Source organism: Antennarius striatus, chromosome 16, assembly GCF_040054535.1.
Source record: "Antennarius striatus isolate MH-2024 chromosome 16, ASM4005453v1, whole genome shotgun sequence".
In the NCBI taxonomy this organism is placed as follows: domain Eukaryota; kingdom Metazoa; phylum Chordata; class Actinopteri; order Lophiiformes; family Antennariidae; genus Antennarius; species Antennarius striatus.
Window position 1 is genome coordinate 5,034,605 of NC_090791.1, and position 20,210 is coordinate 5,054,814.

The window sequence follows — 20,210 nt, forward strand, 5'->3', positions numbered from 1 at the left end:
CGAACGAAACTGGCCCCGGGCCGTTGTCGTTCGCGAACGAAACGGGCTCCTGGCCGTTGTCGTTCGCGAACGAAACGGGCTCCGGGGCCGTTGTCGTTCGCGAACGAAACGGGCCCCGGGCCGTTGTCGTTCGCGAACGAAACTGGCCCCGGGCCGTTGTCGTTCGCGAACGAAACGGGCTCCTGGCCGTTGTCGTTCGCGAACGAAACGGGCTCCTGGCCGTTGTCGTTCGCGAACGAAACGGACCCCAGGCCGTTGTCGTTCGCGAACCGGTACCTGTCGGTGGGTCATTAGTTACTGGGTCATTAGTTAACGGCTCTGAGCCCGTTTCGTTCGCGACCGACACATCACTAGGAAGTAGTTATCCTGAATCGGGTCGCAGGCAGCAGCTTCAACCAGGAGCCCCAAACTTCCCTTTCCCCGGCCACATCCACCGGCTCTGACTGGGGGATCCCAAGGCGTTCCCAGGCCAGTTGATGACATATAATCCCTCCACCTGGTCCTGGTCTGCCCCGAGGTCTCGTCCCAGCTGACGTGCCAGAAACACCCCCCTAGGGAGGCGTCCCGGAGGTATCCGCGCCAGATGCCCAAACCACCTCAGCTGACTCCTATCCAGGCGAAGGAGCAGCGCCCCCCGCGAACAGCAGTGTCTCACACCCTCTCTCTAAGGGAGACACCAGCTCTCCGCCTGAGAACGCCCATTTCCGCCGCTTGTATCCGCGATCTCGTTCTTTCGGTCATGACCCATCGCTCATGACCGTAGGTGAGGGTAGGAACCAAGATTGAACGATAGACAGAGAGCTTCGCCTCTCGGCTTCGAACCGTTTGCGACAATTGTGCCGAAAACGGTTTCATTACTCGGCGCCCCATTCATTGAGAATGTGGACGCCCTCCTTGGCGGGGTGCCTGTACTGCAACCACACAACGGTCGATGAGTCCACAAAACAGCGCTTTGACGTTTCCTGTATTGCATATATTTTCTGAATAAAACCGAATATAATCTAATTCAATGTGTTAATCCTTGCTTGTTAAATTTTAGCGATATATTATAGGAAATTGTTTTATGATCGTTGGTCCTTGCAGGATTCAATAAAGCAATAATGGATATAGATGACATTTTCATGCATGTATATTTAATATAAATATATACATATGTGTTCGTGTGCGTGAGTTATATAGGATGATTAGTGTCACGATTGGCAGTGCACTGCACTGTTTCATTCATTTTAACAGTGCTTGACATGGGCACGCCCACCGAGTCCCGGGCGTGTATCAAAGCGCCGGAACAAATCGGACATCACTACCAGGAAGCTGAGCTGTCCGTCTGGCAGACCTTCATCGTGGCCCGAGCGGCTGTCAGGCTGCAACAAACATGACCATCGATCGGTGAATCAATCGGTGAATCAATCGGTGAATCAATCGGTGAATCAATCGATGAATCAATCGGTGAATCAATCGGTGAATCAATCAGTGAATCAATCGATGACTCAATCGGTGAATCAATCGATGAATCAATCGGTGAATCAATCGGTGAATCAATCGATGAATCAATCGGTGAATCAATCGATGGGTCAATCGGTGAATCAATCGATGAGTCAATCGATGAATCAATCGGTGAATCAATCGATGAGTCAATCGATGAATCAATCGGTGAATCAATCGGTGACTCGGAACAATTCGGACATCAGTAACGACAGATAAAGGCCACTTATTTCGTTGTTTCTGAGATGTTCAATTATGTCAAGTTAGGTTTGCTGACGGTACAATAAATGCAGACTGGTTAAAGGAAGTATTCAAGCTTTTCCAGAACAACGTTGATATTGGTCAGCTAGAATTTGGATATTTCTGTTGCCAAATGAGCCATTTGGAATAGAGGATCTGGGCCAGATGAGCCGCTTCATGAACAGCTGTTTTAAGAACAGATCCGGATCGGCTACGGGTCCGTCGCGTTGTGCAAGTGGACTCTGTTCCGGGCCCGGTTTGCGGATCCGTGGCGGAACCAGGGCTGTTTCTGGGCGGAGTGAAAAGGCTACCTGGGCTCTGAGCCGTTTCATTCTGAAATGAGGGAAAGTCTGGATTTTCTGTCACCAACTTAATTACCGCAAACTTCCTGTTGGCTCAAAACATCTCCCTTGAGCACGAAATGCTGATTTGCTTGCAAGAGGAATACACATGCAGCGCATTTATTATACAGTAGTTAAATATTATAAATCAATTCGTTGGAGAGCCTCGTTAGTGATTAATCAGCGGAGGTGACTCAGTAGGATTTCAGTCTGTCCGGCAAAGGAATCAGGGCATTATTATTCAGTAGCTGTAACGTTCAATCGCCGGATAACATTAGGGCGCCCTCTTCGGGTAGTGATGCGCAACTGCAACCCTTCAAAAACAAAACCGGTAACAAAAGGAAGTCCTTTGGTTTGCATCCAGCGAATGAGAATAGAAATTAATTTAAAGAACACTCGGGACTCAAACGCTGTTTTTGTAAGTGTTTATTGTCCAGGTACCTTTAAATGGTAGCCATGTTAGTTGGTGAAGAAGCAGGTCCAAAAAAACTGAATGTGCTGACTGGGCTGCTGGTTCAATTCAAGTTGTACATACTGTATATACATTAAAAACGCAGACACGACAAACATTAAAAAGAACAAAAAAGTCAGAACAAATTGTCTGAATGTCACACATGATTAGCATCATAAAGGCACTCTGATGACTTTAGATTTAAAACGTTTCGTTGATCCTAAATAAGGGACAATTTTATTTTGGGGATTTCACTGTAAGAATCATAACATGCTTGATAGTCTAAATTTCAAAAGAAGTACACAGGATATAGTATTTCATTTGATCGTGTAGTCAAATATATAATTTAACACTAAATATATTAAATTTTACGTTAGGAATTTTAACCAAAAAAAAATGGAAGTGCTTGAAGCCAGCATCTTAGTTCTTCCTTAAGGTTTGCGTGTAGGAAGACTTAAATTACTATAGTCTGGTTTCAAGGTCTACTCGTTTTTCTGCCTCCTTTTATTATATGGTAGCACTCATTATGGGCTCTAGCATAATAATAGGGAGCAGGAGGAAAATTATGGTGACCTTGACTCTTAAAGATCACACAAGCATTTTTATTTTTGATTTACATTACGTTGCCAAGTAGCAAGGATATGGAACACAATGAAATTTTTTCCAGTGTGGCGACAATAAAAAGATTTGAAGTATCTGCAAGCTTCAAGAAAAATTGTAGCCTAATAAAATATTTGATATTTGGGAGGAGATGCTTCAAACTGCTGCAGTCATCTACACTTTTTTACATGAAAAACACTCCATCCCTTTGTGCAGGAGCTTCAAAATAAGTGCTGCTATGAAAATGAAGAGTGCCAACATGAATGGGTAATTCAAGTGTGCACCTGTAATATCTACCATCTTTTTTTTCTCTTTGGTGTAATGTGATCTATCAAAAGCAGATAATTTCCGCCCAATTCATTCCTGCCAGGCACAAGATTTAGCTGTGGTAAGTGCAGCCCCTTCTCAACCGATAGATACACTCAGGAGAGATTAATACATTGACATGACAAGTGTCTTTTAGCCCTCGTTCCCTCCCAGGGAGGCAGTCTGTGACTACAAACACACTGACTTACAGTATGAGATCTTCACTGACAGTCATTGGGCTTCTCATTCAAACGCTGAGATGATCTCTGATGAACAAGTTCATTGGCTTCTCTGCACCGCAGGAACATGAAGTCAAATGAAGTCAAGTGTGCAAATCTCCAGATGGAAAATCTGTTCCTGAAGGCAGCGCTTTGAAACTCAACAGAGTCATTCAGTTTAAAGTTAAACTGAGGATATACAGGGAAACGTGCCAAACTGGCCTCCTAGGAGGGATTTCTATTCAAAGTTTCATTTATTGGCACTGATTAAGAAATGCTTAAATTAGTCATCCAAAATGAGACTCAGTTATTCAAATAAAAACCTTTAGCCTCAACTTGACTTTTAAATTTCACCCCGACAAATTAAAAAAGAAGTTGTAAAACTGTTTTAAATAACCTAAAGACCTTCAATTAATGTTAATAGACAAAGAGTCATTGAGTCAATAGAAAATGTGCATAGATAATCATTTTAAAATTTCCAATCCTAACTTATTTTTTTGTTTAACAACTTCAACAGATCTGTTATGTTCCAATGCCGTGTTTCTCACCCAAATCAAAAATAGTGTAGTTGAGAAGTAAAAAAAAAAATTTAAAAGATGTTTTTGAACAGGGCAAACTTCTCCTTTAGAAACATTAAAAGAATGCATGAAAATGTAGCCATCAGCTTTGTACTGATTAAATGGACTCTACTAGTGGTGCATTTATAATCCATTACAACTCCACCAAAGTGGCTCTAAAAGGTCATTTCCTTAAAAATCTGCAGCAAACTCTCCCGTTTTTTTTAATCGAGACTCATGTTTCATGATGTAGAAAATGTTGAAACTAAATACATTTAAAGTGCACCGAATGCCACATTAAAAAAAGCAAGTGCTAATTAAAGGTTAAAAGATGAGGGCTCTTAAAACAAGCGAACATAAATCAGTCCTGTAAAGGATTTTTATCGTCTTCGACGGGGGGTGGGTAGGGGGGTAGGATGGAAAACAAGCGTTTTAAATACTTAAATAGATATAAAACTTTGTTATCTTTTAACACAAACTGTACACAGCTGGTACCAATACATATAAAAATTACAAGTGTGATTACTTTAGAAAGGAAACCTCCTCATACGTTATATCAAAAATAGCACTTTTGTTCATTTGTCTAGTAAACGTACGATGCTACACTCAAAAGTAGTGAATGAGGTCTTTTCTTTTTTTTTTCCTTCCGGTAAAACGTTGCTACAGCAACGCCGTCCAGCCTCAGAGGTCGTCCCTTCTGACCTGACAGATCTACTTCCGCTGCATCACTTTCATCTCCGCTGCTCCAGTTTCAATCCCAAAACACTTCCTGGTCACCGTCCTGTCGCTCCTCAGGTTAACATGCGTTAGCTTTCCAGCTTCAATCGATTTTCTCCACTTTCCCGATTATCTTCTCCTCGAAGATGGGCAGGATGGCGTCATCGTCGCGAATCTCCTCGAACACCACCCCACAGTCAAACTCATCGCTGACCTTCTTGAAATAATACCTACAAAGGAAGGAAGACGGTCAACTTTTCCTTTCCCTCAGACATGTCATTTAACAAAACATGTTTCCTACGTTCCACCTGTAATTTCCTTTCTTCGTCAGCAGCTCTTTGAACTGCCCCAGCGTGACCACCCTGCCTCTGACGGACGTCCTGTACGGTATCAGCTCTTCACAGAAATAATACGCCACGGTAATGTTGTCACACTGATGCTTCTTAGTGGTTTTGTGTCTGCAGACAGAAAAGAGAGACAAGCATTTAGACATCCTGAACATTTCCTGTAAATAATATTTTCGTGACAAACGGAGTTTTCTGACAACGGGACGAACGACCGTTTAAAACATGTATTTTGAGTTCAAGTGACTGAATAACCGGGGTACTGATGAAAATGAAATTTAAATGTCAAATTAAATTATATTAAACAATAATTTGCTTAAAACAGCTCTTGGATGATGCCTCTCTATTTTTTTTTTCATCGCTGTTTACTGCTGCTACTAAATACGATTCATAAGATGCAACATGTGATGTAACGGCTTGCATTTTGGGATGTATGAGAGACACTGTGAGTCAGATCCCTACATTAATGAATGCAGGAAAACCAGACATGAAAAACTGAGTCAGGGTTCATGAAAGGGGTCAAAAAAAAAATACAGACGCAGAGAGCAGTTACTGAAGCTAACGATTCATTAGTGATTTCAAAAGTTGTTTTTTTGTAGACTTTGTGGATACACAAGCCTGGGCGTTGAGATGCTGTGTGACCCGTGGGGATATTTAGGAAACGGCGGACGTACTCGGGCTCGGAGAGCTCGCTGTCAGAAACGGCGGGCACCACGCTGAGCGGAGGGACCAGCGCCGGCCGGACGGCGGTGCGCCCCCTCTGGATCACCTCCATCACATACCTGAGGAACCAACAACCCCCGCAGTCAGACCCCAAGAGGTTTGGCTTCCTCCTACGATTATCCGAACTAGTTGCCACGACAACGGTCCAGCCGCTCGCTCACCTTTGCTTGGGTTGCACATTAACGGATTTAATCTTCTCCTCCTCCAGCCGCCGCCGCACCTCCTCCAGCTGGATGAGGGGGCTGGGGGCCGGGTTGGGGGGCATGGTGGGATCCTGAATGAAAGGGTGAGACGGCTGCACGTTGTTCCACAGCTGGTTGCCGACGCAGGGGTGCACCAACCCGGAGCGCTCCGCCGAGCTGAGGCGGGACCCCTCGGTGCCCGGAGCCCTCTTGGACCCAGCGGTGCTCCTAAAATGTGACTCAAACGTGTTATCTTTGTTTGTTTTTTTTAAACCAGACTCCTATGGAACAAGATCACGCTCTCACGCCATCACTGACCCGTACGGGCTCCTCTTGTGTTGCACCATTTCTTTTTGTCCTTCCATCAGCCATAAAAGGATCTTCTGGTTTTTCTCCATCTCGTCCGCCGGTCCCGGCACGTCGTAAGGACGGACTTCCTCGCCTTTCTTGGGGGCTCTTTTACACTGCGTGCCACCTTTACTATTGAAGGAAGAAAAATATTAATATAAGAAAGGAAACACTCTGGATCCACTCACAAAGATGGATTGGGTGAGTACCTGTAGCCTGGATGCTCCAAAGGGATGGATCCCATTCCGTCTGCGTAGCTGCGGGATCCGTAATGACTCGTCTCTGTCATCCAGGGAAGGTTGCCGTGGATACGCCCGGCTGCCTCGGCCTCCGTCTGCTCTTTGGGCCTCCCCACACCCATGCAGTGGAGGTGGTGGAGGTGTTTGTGGTGGTACTGGTGGCTCACCTCTCCTTTGAGGCCATGCCTTGATGGGTGTTTACCCGGACCGGAGGGCGGCGCCATCCCTTTGCCCCCTGGGAAACCGTCCGGCGAGCGTGACTTGGGGGAGTGGCGGCCCGTGCCCGGTGATTGGCAGCCGGGGGTCTTCATGACCCGCTGGACATGGTCGTCCAGGATGCTCTCGGGGTTCTCCTCGTGGGCGTCCCTCATTAAAGGACCACTGTAGGTGACGTCAGCATAGCGGGGGTTGTAGTTCTGCAGATAACCACCAGGGGGAAGCCTGTGACCGTATAATGCTGTGGATGTGACTTCATCACCTTCTTCTTCCTTAAGACCAAAACACACACACACACACACACACACACACAGATAATCTAGAGCATAATCATGAAGCTTTGGATCTCCAGGGACCACGTGAGAATATTTCTGGAATGTTGCATCCAACGCATTTCTTCACACATTCGACACAAATTTTGATTCTGCTTTATTAAGGCTGCATATTTTACTCATGATAGACGTATTTCAAACCTGCAGGTCGTCACCAATGGACGACATGGGATTGCACAGGATTAACAATGTCATGTTGGAGAGGGTAGAACACATGCAAACGGCACATTTGTGTTATTTCCTGTAAGGCAAGTGCAGCTGATCCAATTTCAGTTGCGAGGGATCAAATCATTCCCTGATAGTCTCTACTCAAAAGGAATTGGGGGGGGATTGAAGGGGGGTGGAGGTGCTGCAGTCATTCATTGGCTTTTGAAAAGGCAGCACGGAGGGGAAGATTGAGTGGTAAATTTCACAAAGCGGCGGAAGGAGACGTTCATTCAAGCGCTCCTCACCCACCTTTACCACGTGTGTGTTTTCTCACAGCTTCACATTTGACACAAAATGTTCTTCATACTTCCGCTTTTAATATGAAAAACCGTCAAATAACGGAATATTCTTTTTTAAAGCAAATGAACCGGTGAAAGATTTGATTTGTTTTGCATCCTGCATGAAGTTGAAGACACACAACTTTTCCCATCTTTGGGTTAATAATTGAATAAATCGGGTCAAACTGTGCTCGCCATCAATTTGCTAAAACGGGATCAACCGAATGTGTCATTCTGAGCAATGCCGTAAAAGATGTCGTATGCAGTCAAATATTTTATTGCAGGATTTTAATAATTGATGTCATGCTCTATCAGATCCGAGTATCCGCATTAGCTTGAGTACATTTTTCCACCTTATCTGGCTGGAAATTTGACATCCCACCCCATTAGGAAGACGGTAGGCAGGTCATCGTTTATTCATACAACCTTGTGTCTCTCCTTGAGTAATGGCGGGAACGGCTGTGTACCCCCTTACCTCATTAGCACCAAATAAAACCCCATTCAGGGTAACGACGACCATCCTTCTCTTATGCTAACATTTAGTGAAGCTGAGCTGAAGCAGGAGGCTACTCGCATTGAAGGAATAAAAAAAACACACATATATATTTAATCAATGCATCTTATTTTATGAAACAGCCTGAATTAAAGCCACTTCATTTTAAAGACTCTGATATTTCAGCTTCTAGTTCACATTTCCATTCCATAAAGTACGGAGCATCATTTGGCAAAGCGATCATTTCACGCTCGCCTCTAGGTTTAATAAAGCAAACCTCAAGTCGTGTGAAGGCAGTTTCTCTTCTTTTGGGGCCAAACCAAATAAATTGTTCGCCTTGAGACTCAATACTTGGCTGTGCGAACTGAGGGAGATTTCATTTGTGGTAGAAGCAAACATTTCATCACCGTTCAAGTGACATCAAACGGGCGGCACGCTGTTCCGGGCTTACAAGTGGCCGAGCGTGCAGGTGCTCCATCCGATTGATCGACGGAGCCAGATCGCTAACAGGCCAGGGATGGAATTCTCCAAATGATTCATAATGTTCCTTTAAACCCCGTTCAGATGGCTAGCCTCATTAATTTCATTAAGCCCAGACGGACTCCAGTCTCTTTTGCTACTGAAAACTCGAAGCCCGGCGGCCAGACACACATCGCGCTTCCTGGCACGGAAGGACGCTTTGGTGGCATCACTGACTCGGCTCAATATCCGATCTGCTTTTCAGAAACGCCACCTCTGATCACAGTTTATTGAATGGCCCGTTTATTAAAGTATGTAACAGTTACTGAGGTGAAAAGTCATTTGAAATCAACGATGAGAATTAAAAACAGGACCTTTTCTCTTCGGAGTCTGAAAATTCAGAAATGCATCAAGAATGGTGACGGACGCCTCAAATGCTAATCGAGGATATCAGAAATGATTGGCAGTTGATAATGTGCTCACGTTCTTTATAATGTCACTGCATCTAAAAGCGATTATCAGATGCTAGATTGACTTTTATCAAAAACCTGCCCCCCCCCAGGACGCTCTGTGATTTAGAATCACAGAGCATCTGCCAGAGGGATCCATGCTTGAATTTTCTTCTGTTCCTCACCTATAATATTCTCAAATTGATGTCACTGTAAGATTAAAAATTCTTAGTGTCATAATACATACTGTAGTACAACAAAATTGCAAGGTTAGAACAGAGAAAGAGGCAATAGCACTAACCACAATGCACCATGCTAGATAGTGGTGGTAATACCAAGATCCTTCAAGCTCCTCATGTGACTTTTTAACTTTATTGGGTAAAAGCAGCTCAAAAATCATCCCGAGGATCGAGACAATTTCCTTTTCCCTTCTAGTAAAGCCTCGATTGTTACGCCAGAGGTCATTCTGAGTGCAGGCAACGCTGTCCTGAAGGATGCTGCTTACTCACACTTAAAACAGTGGATCCGATTGTGCAGGACACAGCAGACAACAACCCAGATGATAAAGCAAATGTACCATTTGTGCTCTCTTCAGCCGCTCCTCCAGCTTCTGCTCAGCCTCCCTCTCCCTCAAAACGCCCTCCAGTTTGCTGATCAGCTCTGCGGCGAACCTTTCCGGTTCCACGTGGACGTCCTTAGGAATCCGGTTCGTGCGCTGGAGGGAAGAAACACCAAAATGTAAGCGCTGTCTGCGTCATTGCTGCCCTCAAGGACATATTGGTGGCTTTGCCATCCTTACCTCTCACATCCTGTCATATGAAATATACATACATATATATATACATACATATATATATACATACATACATACATACATACATAATGTATATATATATGATGATACAGTGATCCCTCGTTCCTCGCGGTTAATTCGTTCCGGGAATCACATGCGAATAACGAATTCCGTGATAGAACTATTTATCTTTATTATTTACGGTAATTTAAACGTTTATGAACCCTCCCCATACTGATATTAAACCACCTTCCATCTGTATTACCTTTTCCCACACTGTTATCGACTGTTTAAAGCACTTTTGTGTGTAATGAAAGTGCGTTGCGTTCCAAGACTCACAGAACGCAACCCACTTCCTGATGCTGTCAGCCAATAGAATGCGCGTACGGTATCACAGGACTGCCTACCAAAAATCCGCAATGAGGAAGTCGCGAGTGTTGATGCGCGAATGCGCACTGTGTACATATTCAGGTCCCACCGTTAAGAGTGAAGAAAGAGGAAATATAAAAGTTACTTGAATCAGAGTTAAGTTAAAATAATCAAATATCTCCTGAACCTGAGAGATGTGCAACTTGTAACTATGGAAACAAAAAAAAATAGAAAAGTGGCAAAATGAACCACTTCAGTTCTCAGCTCTGATGTGGAGAAAGTTATGAAGAGCAAGTTCTGAGTAAAGTTCTCCAAGCAGACGGGATGATGGAATCTGTTCCTGTATCCCATAAATATAGTCATTTAATAAGCTTGTCTGCAAAAAAAGCTTCTGACATCAACTTTGTTTTTTAACAAACTAGGAAAATAGCAAATCTCCTAGATCCATCACACTAATCTTTTTATGTTTTTTTGTTGGATAATCCAAATTAATGTCTGATGTGGAATCACTTCACATTAAACAAAATGACAATTAAAAACACAACAACAACACCCTGAACACTGTCGATCTTCTTATTGCTAATGAAGTGAAGTCATGATTAATTTGTTGGACAGGGAAACGTGAGAGTTGTGCTTGGAGGATTTGAGATCTATCACAGAGGCAGTTCATGCATCCTAATAGGACGTTCAGTGTGGAGTTTTAATTTGACTCTTTACTCCCAGGCCTAATTAGGGCCACGGTTTTCCTACCAAGAGACAGCAGGATCTGCAGAGGGATGCATCGGCTGTCACAAGGGAGGATTAATGTCTGCTAGGCTTCAGCACGCGCAGCTTAGGAAAGCATCAAGCTGCATTTAGACAGACTTCTCTTTCACCATCAGCTATTCTTATACTCCATCACAGGCCCCTGCGACACAGCAGAACTTAAATATGCACATCTCCAACGTTGGAGCGAGGGAGGAAAAAAAAAAAAAGAGGCAGAGACAGACAGTTAAAGAGAGGTGTTGAAGCAGAAGAGCGAGAGGGAAGGGAGAGAAGCCATGAATAACTCACTGGAATATGAGGAAGTGGCACTCGCCCATTTGCTTTGGCGCTCTCGTGCATCTCCCGGCGATGCTGTTTGCGGTATCTGTAGGGTGGAACTGCATCTCTGGAATTAACAACAAAGACATTTTTCATAAAACATCGTCATGAATAAATAACACAGCAAGCTTTGAAGTTGTGAGCTTTCTGCAGCATTTTTCACCCAAAAAACGAACACTGTGCAAGTCTTGATTAATCGGTGCGGCAGGACGGGCGTTCTCGCGGGTTTATCGTGTCCCTCCTGCACCCCCCGGTGGTCTGGCAGATTACAGCTACATGTTAACACCGTCGTGAATCCGGAATTCCTGGTGGAATTGGTCTCGCTGGTGTTCCGGTTCTCCTCCATGAGCTTCAAACACCTTTCAGTCCAGTTGTGGAAGCTTTGAAGCATTGTTGGCGTTCGCCATCTCTAAACAACGCTATTTTAAAAAGACTTCTGTCCCAATACTAGATGGTTAAAAAAAATAAACAGAAAAAAGTTTGACCTCACGTTGGTGCTAAAATGAAGAGTTCACCCCAAAAAGAATCACTTCGGAAATGTTTTTAATTGGTTCTTGTGTCACATTTGCTTAGTAAAAAAACAAAAAAGAAAGTCAGAAAATAAGTAGTTTGATTTAGCATCAGATAGGCTTGAACATAACTGCTTTTAGATTTCCTAATATCAAGAGATAAATTCTAACAGTTTTTCCTCCTTTGGCTAATAAGCTGATGGGTCTTTAAGCAGCTTCTTCTGTGGTTAAATTTAAGCACAGATTAAAAAAACATCCACAAGCAAAATTCTGAAGGCTAATTAAACCCTTATCCTATCCAGATGCAACCGAATAAGACAAGCGAGGTTCCAAGCCCTCCATTTCGATATGAACCGGGAACATTTATTAAGTACAGTATAGAACTTTGATACTAATTCACTCACATTCCTGGTAAATATGAATTTACATAGAATTTATGAAGTGGTGAAGACATAAATATACGTACACACTGCTGCCGGTGAGGGAGATTGTGTCGGCGTCGCTGGATATACTCTGCTGCTCGCTATCGTTGGCGCTCGGGAAAGGAGCCACGGCAAAACCAGTGTTGAGATAGTACGAGTTGTCGGGCTCCCGACACGGTCCACGCCTGGGGTGGGGGGGGGATTAAGGACAGGAAATGCTGAGCAAAAACAGAAGTTTTTTGATGTGGGACATAAAACTTAAATTCTTGAAAATGACAAAACAACAACCCCATTTGGTTTCTCTCACAAACGTGTGCATTTTCATAATTTACTCCAGTATTGATAAAGTTTATATCTATTAGTAAGACAGATTTACACTTTAAGTGTCCTCATAACATTGTACAATAAAGAGCATTAATAAAGGCTTCAGAAACACAATACTGGAGAGTCGTGTATGAGACTGGCTGCTTCCTTAAACTTCCAACCAACCGCCTGACATTTTTAGCTATATGTTTTTATGATTTCCTTGTATTTCAGCAGCCTTTGTTTACCCACATACTGTGTGTCAATACCAGAACGTTGAAGAGTGATGAACATCCGTCAAGGGCTTCTGCACATATGAGACACTTTATTTTACACCATTACATTCTCTGTCGGTGGCTGTTGGCGAACACACTTCTTTGTACACATGAATTAAAGATGTTAAGCATCTCCTCACTTTATTCAAAGTGGGATTCCCTGAAGCATTAATCCTCGCTATTCTCCCTGTTTGGAATGCAAAAGGGCTCCGGAGTTCAAAATGAAACCTTTGCACTGGGACCAATTTGCTTGAGCAGAATTGTTTCGGTCAAATATTCAAACACATCAGTTTCTCACTTATGGATCAATCCGTGCAATTGTTCAGATGAAATACACAATATTTTTATGCAGGAAATCTCAAAATCTGCATTTCCAGATAGCAACATCAAAATGCTGGGGCTGATGATCAGTTCTACATGTTTCCCTCATTCAAGTAAATCATCTCATCATTACGTTCTTCAGCACCTCATTACAACACACTCACGTAATGAAGTCTAGCAGGGAAACGCCTGCAGCATCAGTGTGTCCTGCCCTGCATGTTGGTGGTTATGGTGTGGAGAGCTCTGCTGACGAACCCCCATTTATTTGTCCATTACCTGCTGTCTACCATCAAACCTGATTCTGGGTCCAGTCGTTCAACTCATTTTACAACACAGTTTCAGTTTTGCGTAGAAAATCTTTTGAAAAAAACAAAACTGCTTATATTTGTTATTTTGTCAACTTATCATGACCACACAGAAACAACATAAAAGAAACAACATAAAAGAAAAAAAAATCTGGACATAATCATCCTTACTTTTGAACATGTAATACTTGGAAACACAATTTAATTCTTAATCCCAATTGATACATGACAATACAGCAATAAAAGACACAACATCAACACCAGCTTTTTCCACCAGCCTCAGAACAGGAACACACTCAAACAACATCAGATATGTCTGAATATTTCCCTGTACGTTTTTAGTTTTCACTTTATTAAACTAAACTGATATAAAACTTTGTCTCTCAGATACGCATTTTGAAGTGGATTTGCTACCTAAGCCTAGCCAAACTGGGACAATAACACTGATAAAGGTCTACAAACCCTATTGTTCAGACTCCATTGTTCATATATATATATATTCACACACGCAAAGACAAAATATAGACGATCTGAAAGACAGTTTCTTGTCTTTTGTTACTCATCTCTGAGGACACTCAAAACATCTGATGTAAAATTCACTTTAATAAAAACTGGGCAGACGCTGCCAAAATGCTTTTGAAAGAAATCAAGCCTGTTTGTCTGTAATTCCAGCCAAAAAGCCTGAATGCTGAAAGAACTTTGTGAAATAAATCCCAAAACTGCCTTTCACTGATAAAAATGTCTTTTTGTCTTACAGTGAATGCAACCATTGATGTCCAGCATAACAAAACTACCTTTGGTTATGATTTTAAAAAAGAAAAGAGGAGGCCGTAGAAAGTAAAGGGAAGTAAGCAGCTGCCCATTTGGTACACGGCCTCATCTGAGTTCACAGGGCTTAAAACAAGGACATGTTTGTGCCCGAAATACGTTTGGAGAAGGACTTGAGGAAGTTGAAATTGTACACGAGGAAATAAAAAACAACTAATAAATACACGTGGTAAAACAAAAAAAAAAACAAGAACCAGATTCCAGATCTGCTAAACCACAGTTTTAGTGCTTGAGTTCAATAACCTTAGAGAACGATTCTCTTTGTATTCAAACATCTTTGCAAGGGCAAACCAATTGATCACAATCTACTGATTAATGATCACATGGACTCTTACAACTGGGAAATCGTCTCTAAAAAAATTCCTGCTGATTAGACTTTCAGAATTCCATTTATAACCCACAGGATCTTATTTGACATTCACAATCAAAGGTCAAATAAGGCACAATCAAAAATCTCCTTTTGTCTTGTTTTTTCACGGTAGATTTGTTTCAGACAACAACCTTTCTCACTCATACTGATGTTATCCTAAAATCAACAACAGTGCCATTACAAATCCAACATTCACAACATCAGGACCTTGAAACGCAACAAGCACAAGACAATCCAGCCAATCTTATGATTTTCACCTCCGCTGAAGCATCAACACATCAGCAAAGGTGTAACTGAAAAATGTGAACCAACTGGATCTGCAAGAATGGCCACAAAAGTCTGGCAACACATTGAAAGAAGAGGACAGAGACAAGGAGCAGGCTAGATACGAGTTACTATAAGGAGCAGAAAACTCAACCGAGCATTTTAATCTGACTAACGCCCGAAAATTAAATCTCCACATGCATCAAAGTGACTAAAAGCTGATGTCTTTCACCAGACCATCCACAGATTTGACGTAAGTGGAATCTGACATCCCCTTTTGGGAATGAGAAGTGTTATTTAATGCTCTTGTCAACCCATACTGCTGGACAACATTGTCAGTTTTTGCCTCGCAATGAGAGTCTAAAGAATTCCCTTTCCAGACTACAAACTTGCATCAATTGATTTCATTGCTTAAGTTTTGCTGATACATTCTGTAAGTGTATGAAATAGGATATGGATCTCAAGAGTTCTATGTAGGGGAGAAAAAAAAAACAGTTTCAAAAAATCCAGACTTGATTTTAAGACAAAGGTCAAGAAAGGCAAAGATCTCTGTTTCCAGGTTACGTAAACACAAAAGGTTCCTCTTTAAACAAAGCCATGTTGAACTTTCACAACTTCACCTTTACACGGAAAAAACACAATACCTGCATGCTGCACAAGACAAACAAATATCACTCCCTCCATCTTCTAACAACAGCTTCTGACATTTCCCCCCCAACACAGGTGTAAATAACCCATCATCCTACTATCAGCTGCCTCTTATAGTAAACTCAGACTCAGACTTCAAGCACCGGTTGTGGCATGGCGGGGGTCTCAGGTTTATTTCTAATTCAGCAGATAGCTGAAACAAGCTGTGCAGGTTGGAGCTGAAGTGAAGCTTTCAGAGGAGAGTTACCTGTACTCATGACTGTCCTGGAATCTCGTGCTATTGACAGCACGCTGTGGCGCCGTCTCCATTAGCAGCTTCTGAGCGAGCCGGTTGCTCAGCGTAGGGTCGCACTCCGGCTGATCCTCCAGCTCGCGGTCACATCCCAATTCCTTGTCTTCAATTATAGTTGACAGGCTCTTTCCATTCCCAGGAACAGAACTCTGATCGCCGTAAGGCTTTGGGCTCTCTCCTCCCGTCCGAGTATATTCCAAATATATGTCAGACTTGAGAAACAGCGGGTAGGTGTTCTCCTCCATCATAGTCTGTATCTCAGTCTGAGCCTGGTCAAACATTGCAGGATCGATGTGACGCTTCATGACACAGTCTTTGATGAAGGACTTGGTAGCTGGTTTGATCTGTCTGGAGACAATCCCATTGTTGTCCAGGATGTATTTCTTATAGATGGTTTTTGCCAGTTTGACCTTCTTATACTCATTACTCTCACTAGCTTCAAGAATGGGGAAGCCGCTGCATGCAAACCAGAAGTCCAACATATCGGCACAGTCTTCCTGCTTGAGGAATGTCATAAACAGATCAATGCCATCTTGGTCATCAAGGAGAGAGTGAAGGGATTCTGCCCACTTCAAGTATGGTGGTGTGGGGGAAGCACTCCCCTCTGGTTCATAACCCAGGTCCAAGTCAGGTCGCCTAGGTGTAGCCACAGAAGCGTCACATTTGAGGTTCTCGTTTTTTGAGGAGAAGCTGAGGTTGCTATACTGGCGTCCATCAGTGCACACCAGGTCGCCCTCTTCCCCCGGGACTGGAGGTCTGGGGGCATCCTCAGTGAAGCTGCTTCCCAGGTCTGCTAAATAGCCCCTTTTGTCGCTTATGCTCATAGTCCCAGCATCCATAAACTGTGTCTCTGTAGAGCACACACTGCGCCACTATTTGATCCAGATCTCTACTTATGCCACTGCAATAAAACTCCTGCAAGGAGGAAAAATACATAATGAGCTTCATATCATTAGAAGAGCGGTGCTTACTTTGACACAGCAAAACTAGGAGATCTTCACACTCATCTTCATATTAGCAGCAAATATAAATCTATGCAGCTCTTATAATGATCACCGTGACACCTGGATTTCTATCATCACATCTAGTGCTGTTGTTTGTTTTTTATTTTTTGCCAGATATTCATGAGAACTCATCATCTGGGAAGTTTCCAGTAGAACATTAAAATTCATGCAAATTCTGCGGAAATCTTGAGGATTTCAAAATACGAGACAAATAACTCTAAAGCTACAGAATGGGAAAATTTAAATGAAGTTCACCTCAAACAAAGAATGCTATATAATGCAGTTCTAAAGGTCTTCAATTAGTACAATTAGGTACTTTCAGAGGTATGGGACTATACTGTGATGACTTAATGATGTTAAGTCACCACATACATACATACACACTATATATATAATATATATACTGTATATATATTAGCATGTCATGCTAATATATATAATTCTAGCATAATTTTAAACAGTTAGCTCAGTTTAATCCTAGCAGTGTTAGTGGGTTATCACAATGACAACAGCAGGCTGAGGTTTACAGTAAAGCCTAAATAATAGAATAGCCTTATTCCCTCACATTACACTGATATGAGCAGGGGTGTAAAATGATGCTTTATTGATCTTTACATCTCTTCATTACATTCCCCTCCTTGCATTGTATAGGATCAGCTGCAGAATATCATACACAAGGATTTAAAGGATTGTTCAAGGACACATACAGGTCCTCATTACTACTAGCAGTATCTCTGAATTCAAGTCTACAGAAAATACACCCAGCATATGATTTTCTTATTGATTTCCACAATGCAAAAAATAGTCAATTTTCTCAGACTGTTTCAGTTCTCAGCCAATATTTCTTCATTGCTGTGCTCAGGAAAAAATCATCCTGTTATCTTAAACGTTTAATTTATGAAGGGTCAGAGGGAGTCTTAGGATGAATGAGACGAGAGGTGGGTACATGACGTATAGGTCACTACTTTGACAGCGCTAACCACTGCGCCACGAAGACCTCTTCTTCTTTTCCTTTTGGTTGTCCCATTAGGGGTCGTTAGCCTTATCCATGTCAGCATATCTTCTAAATCCTTCTCTATTACACCACCTGCCCTCATGTCTTCCCTCCCTACATCCACCTTCTCTTTGGTCTTAGCTCCATCTTCAACAAACAAAATCACATAACGTGAAGTCTGACTTCTGATCAACGCTAAAGACGGACACGGATAGCCACCAAACTGCGTCCATTTTGTCCATGTATATGTGCATTCTTTGAAAAGATAGACACAAATGAAATGGGCAAAAATGGGGCAGTACCACCGGAAACCACTGGAGGCAGTGTAGCCATAATTCAAACTAGACCCATGTCTAAATGACGAAAGTGTTGTGATGTACCAAAAGGCCTCATGGACATGGAATACATCGTCACATTTTGACCCTTAAAGATAAATTACTACGACCATCATCGACCAATGGCTTTTTGAAAACTGGGCCTCCTCACTGCCCCCTCGTGGATGCTCAATGCTAACGGAGAGCAACTCACACAACGGATGTCCGAACCAGATTTATTCATTTTCACATCAGAAGTAGTATAAAACAGGCCACAAAGGTTTTTACCACAAATGACCTTGATTTAAGTTTTTTTTTTTTGCCATTTGGAATTTAAATAATTCATTTTTGGGTATTTTAAATATTTGGAAAAATAATCCAAACGGTTGGCAGCTAGGTTTTTGTCAGCTGTATTTTAAAAAGAAAAAAAAAACAAACCATATATATTTTTTAATGATTGTCATTCCATTCCCTCCAGGGCACACCCACTCACTGTCTTGTTCAATACAGATACAAATCACAACCCTGATTGAACAAAGACAGATAAGAACATTGGAAACGCAGGCTTTCTCCGCACAATCCTGAAGCGTGAGCAGCACGTGCGCCACGCAAACCGGCAGGTGTGCGGGGGGGGGGTCGATAATGACCGTCATGCAATTCGAACAGATTTAATACAAGCTCGTTTCAAGATCACTTTACCAGAGGATCCTCTGGTATAACGCGCACTAGAGCGGCGCCGGCGCGCAAGGCTGGCGCATTGATATTTAAACTAACGGTTCTGCGGTCACAGGTGTGCGGCCTGTAAAGGGGACATGCAGACGGTGTCTGGGCGGGACGGGAGCCGGTCAGAACCGGGTTTTGGGAAACGTCCCTGTTCCTCTGGACTGAGCCTCTCATCACGTTCGCGTCTTGGCCTCTCCAGAACCAGCAGCGGCTGTTGGGGGAGGGGTGCCAGAAACAAACTCCGTCCACACACACACACACACACACAAACACACGCACACACACACACAGGCCTCGCAGCAGCCGACCGACAAGTGCACAACTTTGTCACACTATTCCGTCAGTGATACCTCCGCGCACAGCCGCTAGACCCACAACCGACACCAAGGCGACCTCAATCCTTCCCCACTCCCACCGGAATCCACGGAGGGAAATCCCACATCCCGTTCGGAATAGATTAACGAGCAAAAAAAAAGAAAAAAAAGAAGCGATGGCACAGATCTCCCGACTACCGCAATCCTAATCTCTGATCCAAGGAGAGGGGGGTGGGTGGTGAGAGAGAGAGAAAAAAAAAAGTGACATATACTTAACCGGTGGAGATCTTCCTGCTGCTTTGGAGCGCATCGGGAGATTTGACCCGCACTAGTCACCGCAAACAGTGTCATAGTTGCGAAGTGCGACACTTTAGAAATAACAAAGACAGTCCGCTCTCCAGCTCTCCATGGCTGTCTCTCAGTGTCTGTGCGGAGCTCAGCCTACACCGCAGATGATGCACAGCGCCTCGCCCGTTCACTACACAAACTGCCAATGTTTGGAGTCGGTACCGCTGGGACATTGATTTTTATTTATTTATTTATTTATTTCCTTTTCTGTCTCCCCCAAGAATTCAGATAATACCTGAAAATGAGGCTGTAGTTTAATTTTCACTGGAGCGAGGCTCTCAGAACTATCTCTTATCTTTCAACAAAAACAGGGCGACTAATATATATATATATATATGATGTCCCGTTTTTATAGTAATTGTATTTGGCAAATCAATAAAATATTAATCTCAATACAATAGTACCTAGCTTTATTTGTATTCATTTGTGTCACTTGGTCATAGATAAACAATAATGCTCACAACCCCATGTCTCTGTTTCCATTTCATCCCTCGGGGCAGAGGTGACACATTTTGCCTGTAAATCTTCTTGTGTAAATGAATTTAAATT

General features: G+C 42.9%; 1 protein-coding gene across 2 annotated transcripts; it reads right to left on the minus strand.

The window, feature by feature from the left end:
• Positions 1–2,487: 2,487 nt before the first annotated feature.
• Positions 2,488–19,785, minus strand: axin1 (axin 1). Of its 2 annotated transcripts, none has more exons than XM_068336535.1 (11): positions 19,591–19,785; positions 15,920–16,879; positions 12,403–12,543; positions 11,398–11,494; positions 9,760–9,897; positions 6,719–7,236; positions 6,480–6,641; positions 6,141–6,389; positions 5,931–6,038; positions 5,221–5,370; positions 2,488–5,142 (listed from the first exon to the last, which is right to left on the minus strand). In XM_068336535.1, the coding sequence occupies exons 2-11, from the start codon at positions 16,801–16,803 to the stop codon at positions 5,016–5,018; spliced, it is 2,574 nt and encodes an 857-aa protein (XP_068192636.1). In that variant the 5' UTR covers positions 16,804–16,879; positions 19,591–19,785; the 3' UTR covers positions 2,488–5,015. The 2 variants fall into 2 exon arrangements, with proteins under 2 accessions (XP_068192636.1, XP_068192637.1); XM_068336536.1 differs by having other exon boundaries at positions 19,586–19,785.
• Between the last annotated feature and the right edge of the window lie 425 nt (positions 19,786–20,210).

What these genes read in the sequence shown, in the direction of transcription:
- axin1 (XM_068336535.1), bottom strand. Translation starts at nt 16,803, where the DNA reads ATGGATGCTGGGACTATGAGCATAAGCGACAAAAGGGGCTATTTAGCA. An exon ending in TCCCTCACCGGCAGCAGTGT is followed by an intron (nt 11,495 to 12,402) that starts GTACGTATATTT and finishes TGTTAATTCCAG; the next exon opens with AGATGCAGTTCCACCCTACA. An exon ending in AATGTGCAACCCAAGCAAAG is followed by an intron (nt 6,039 to 6,140) that starts GTGAGCGAGCGG and finishes TTGGTTCCTCAG; the next exon opens with GTATGTGATGGAGGTGATCC.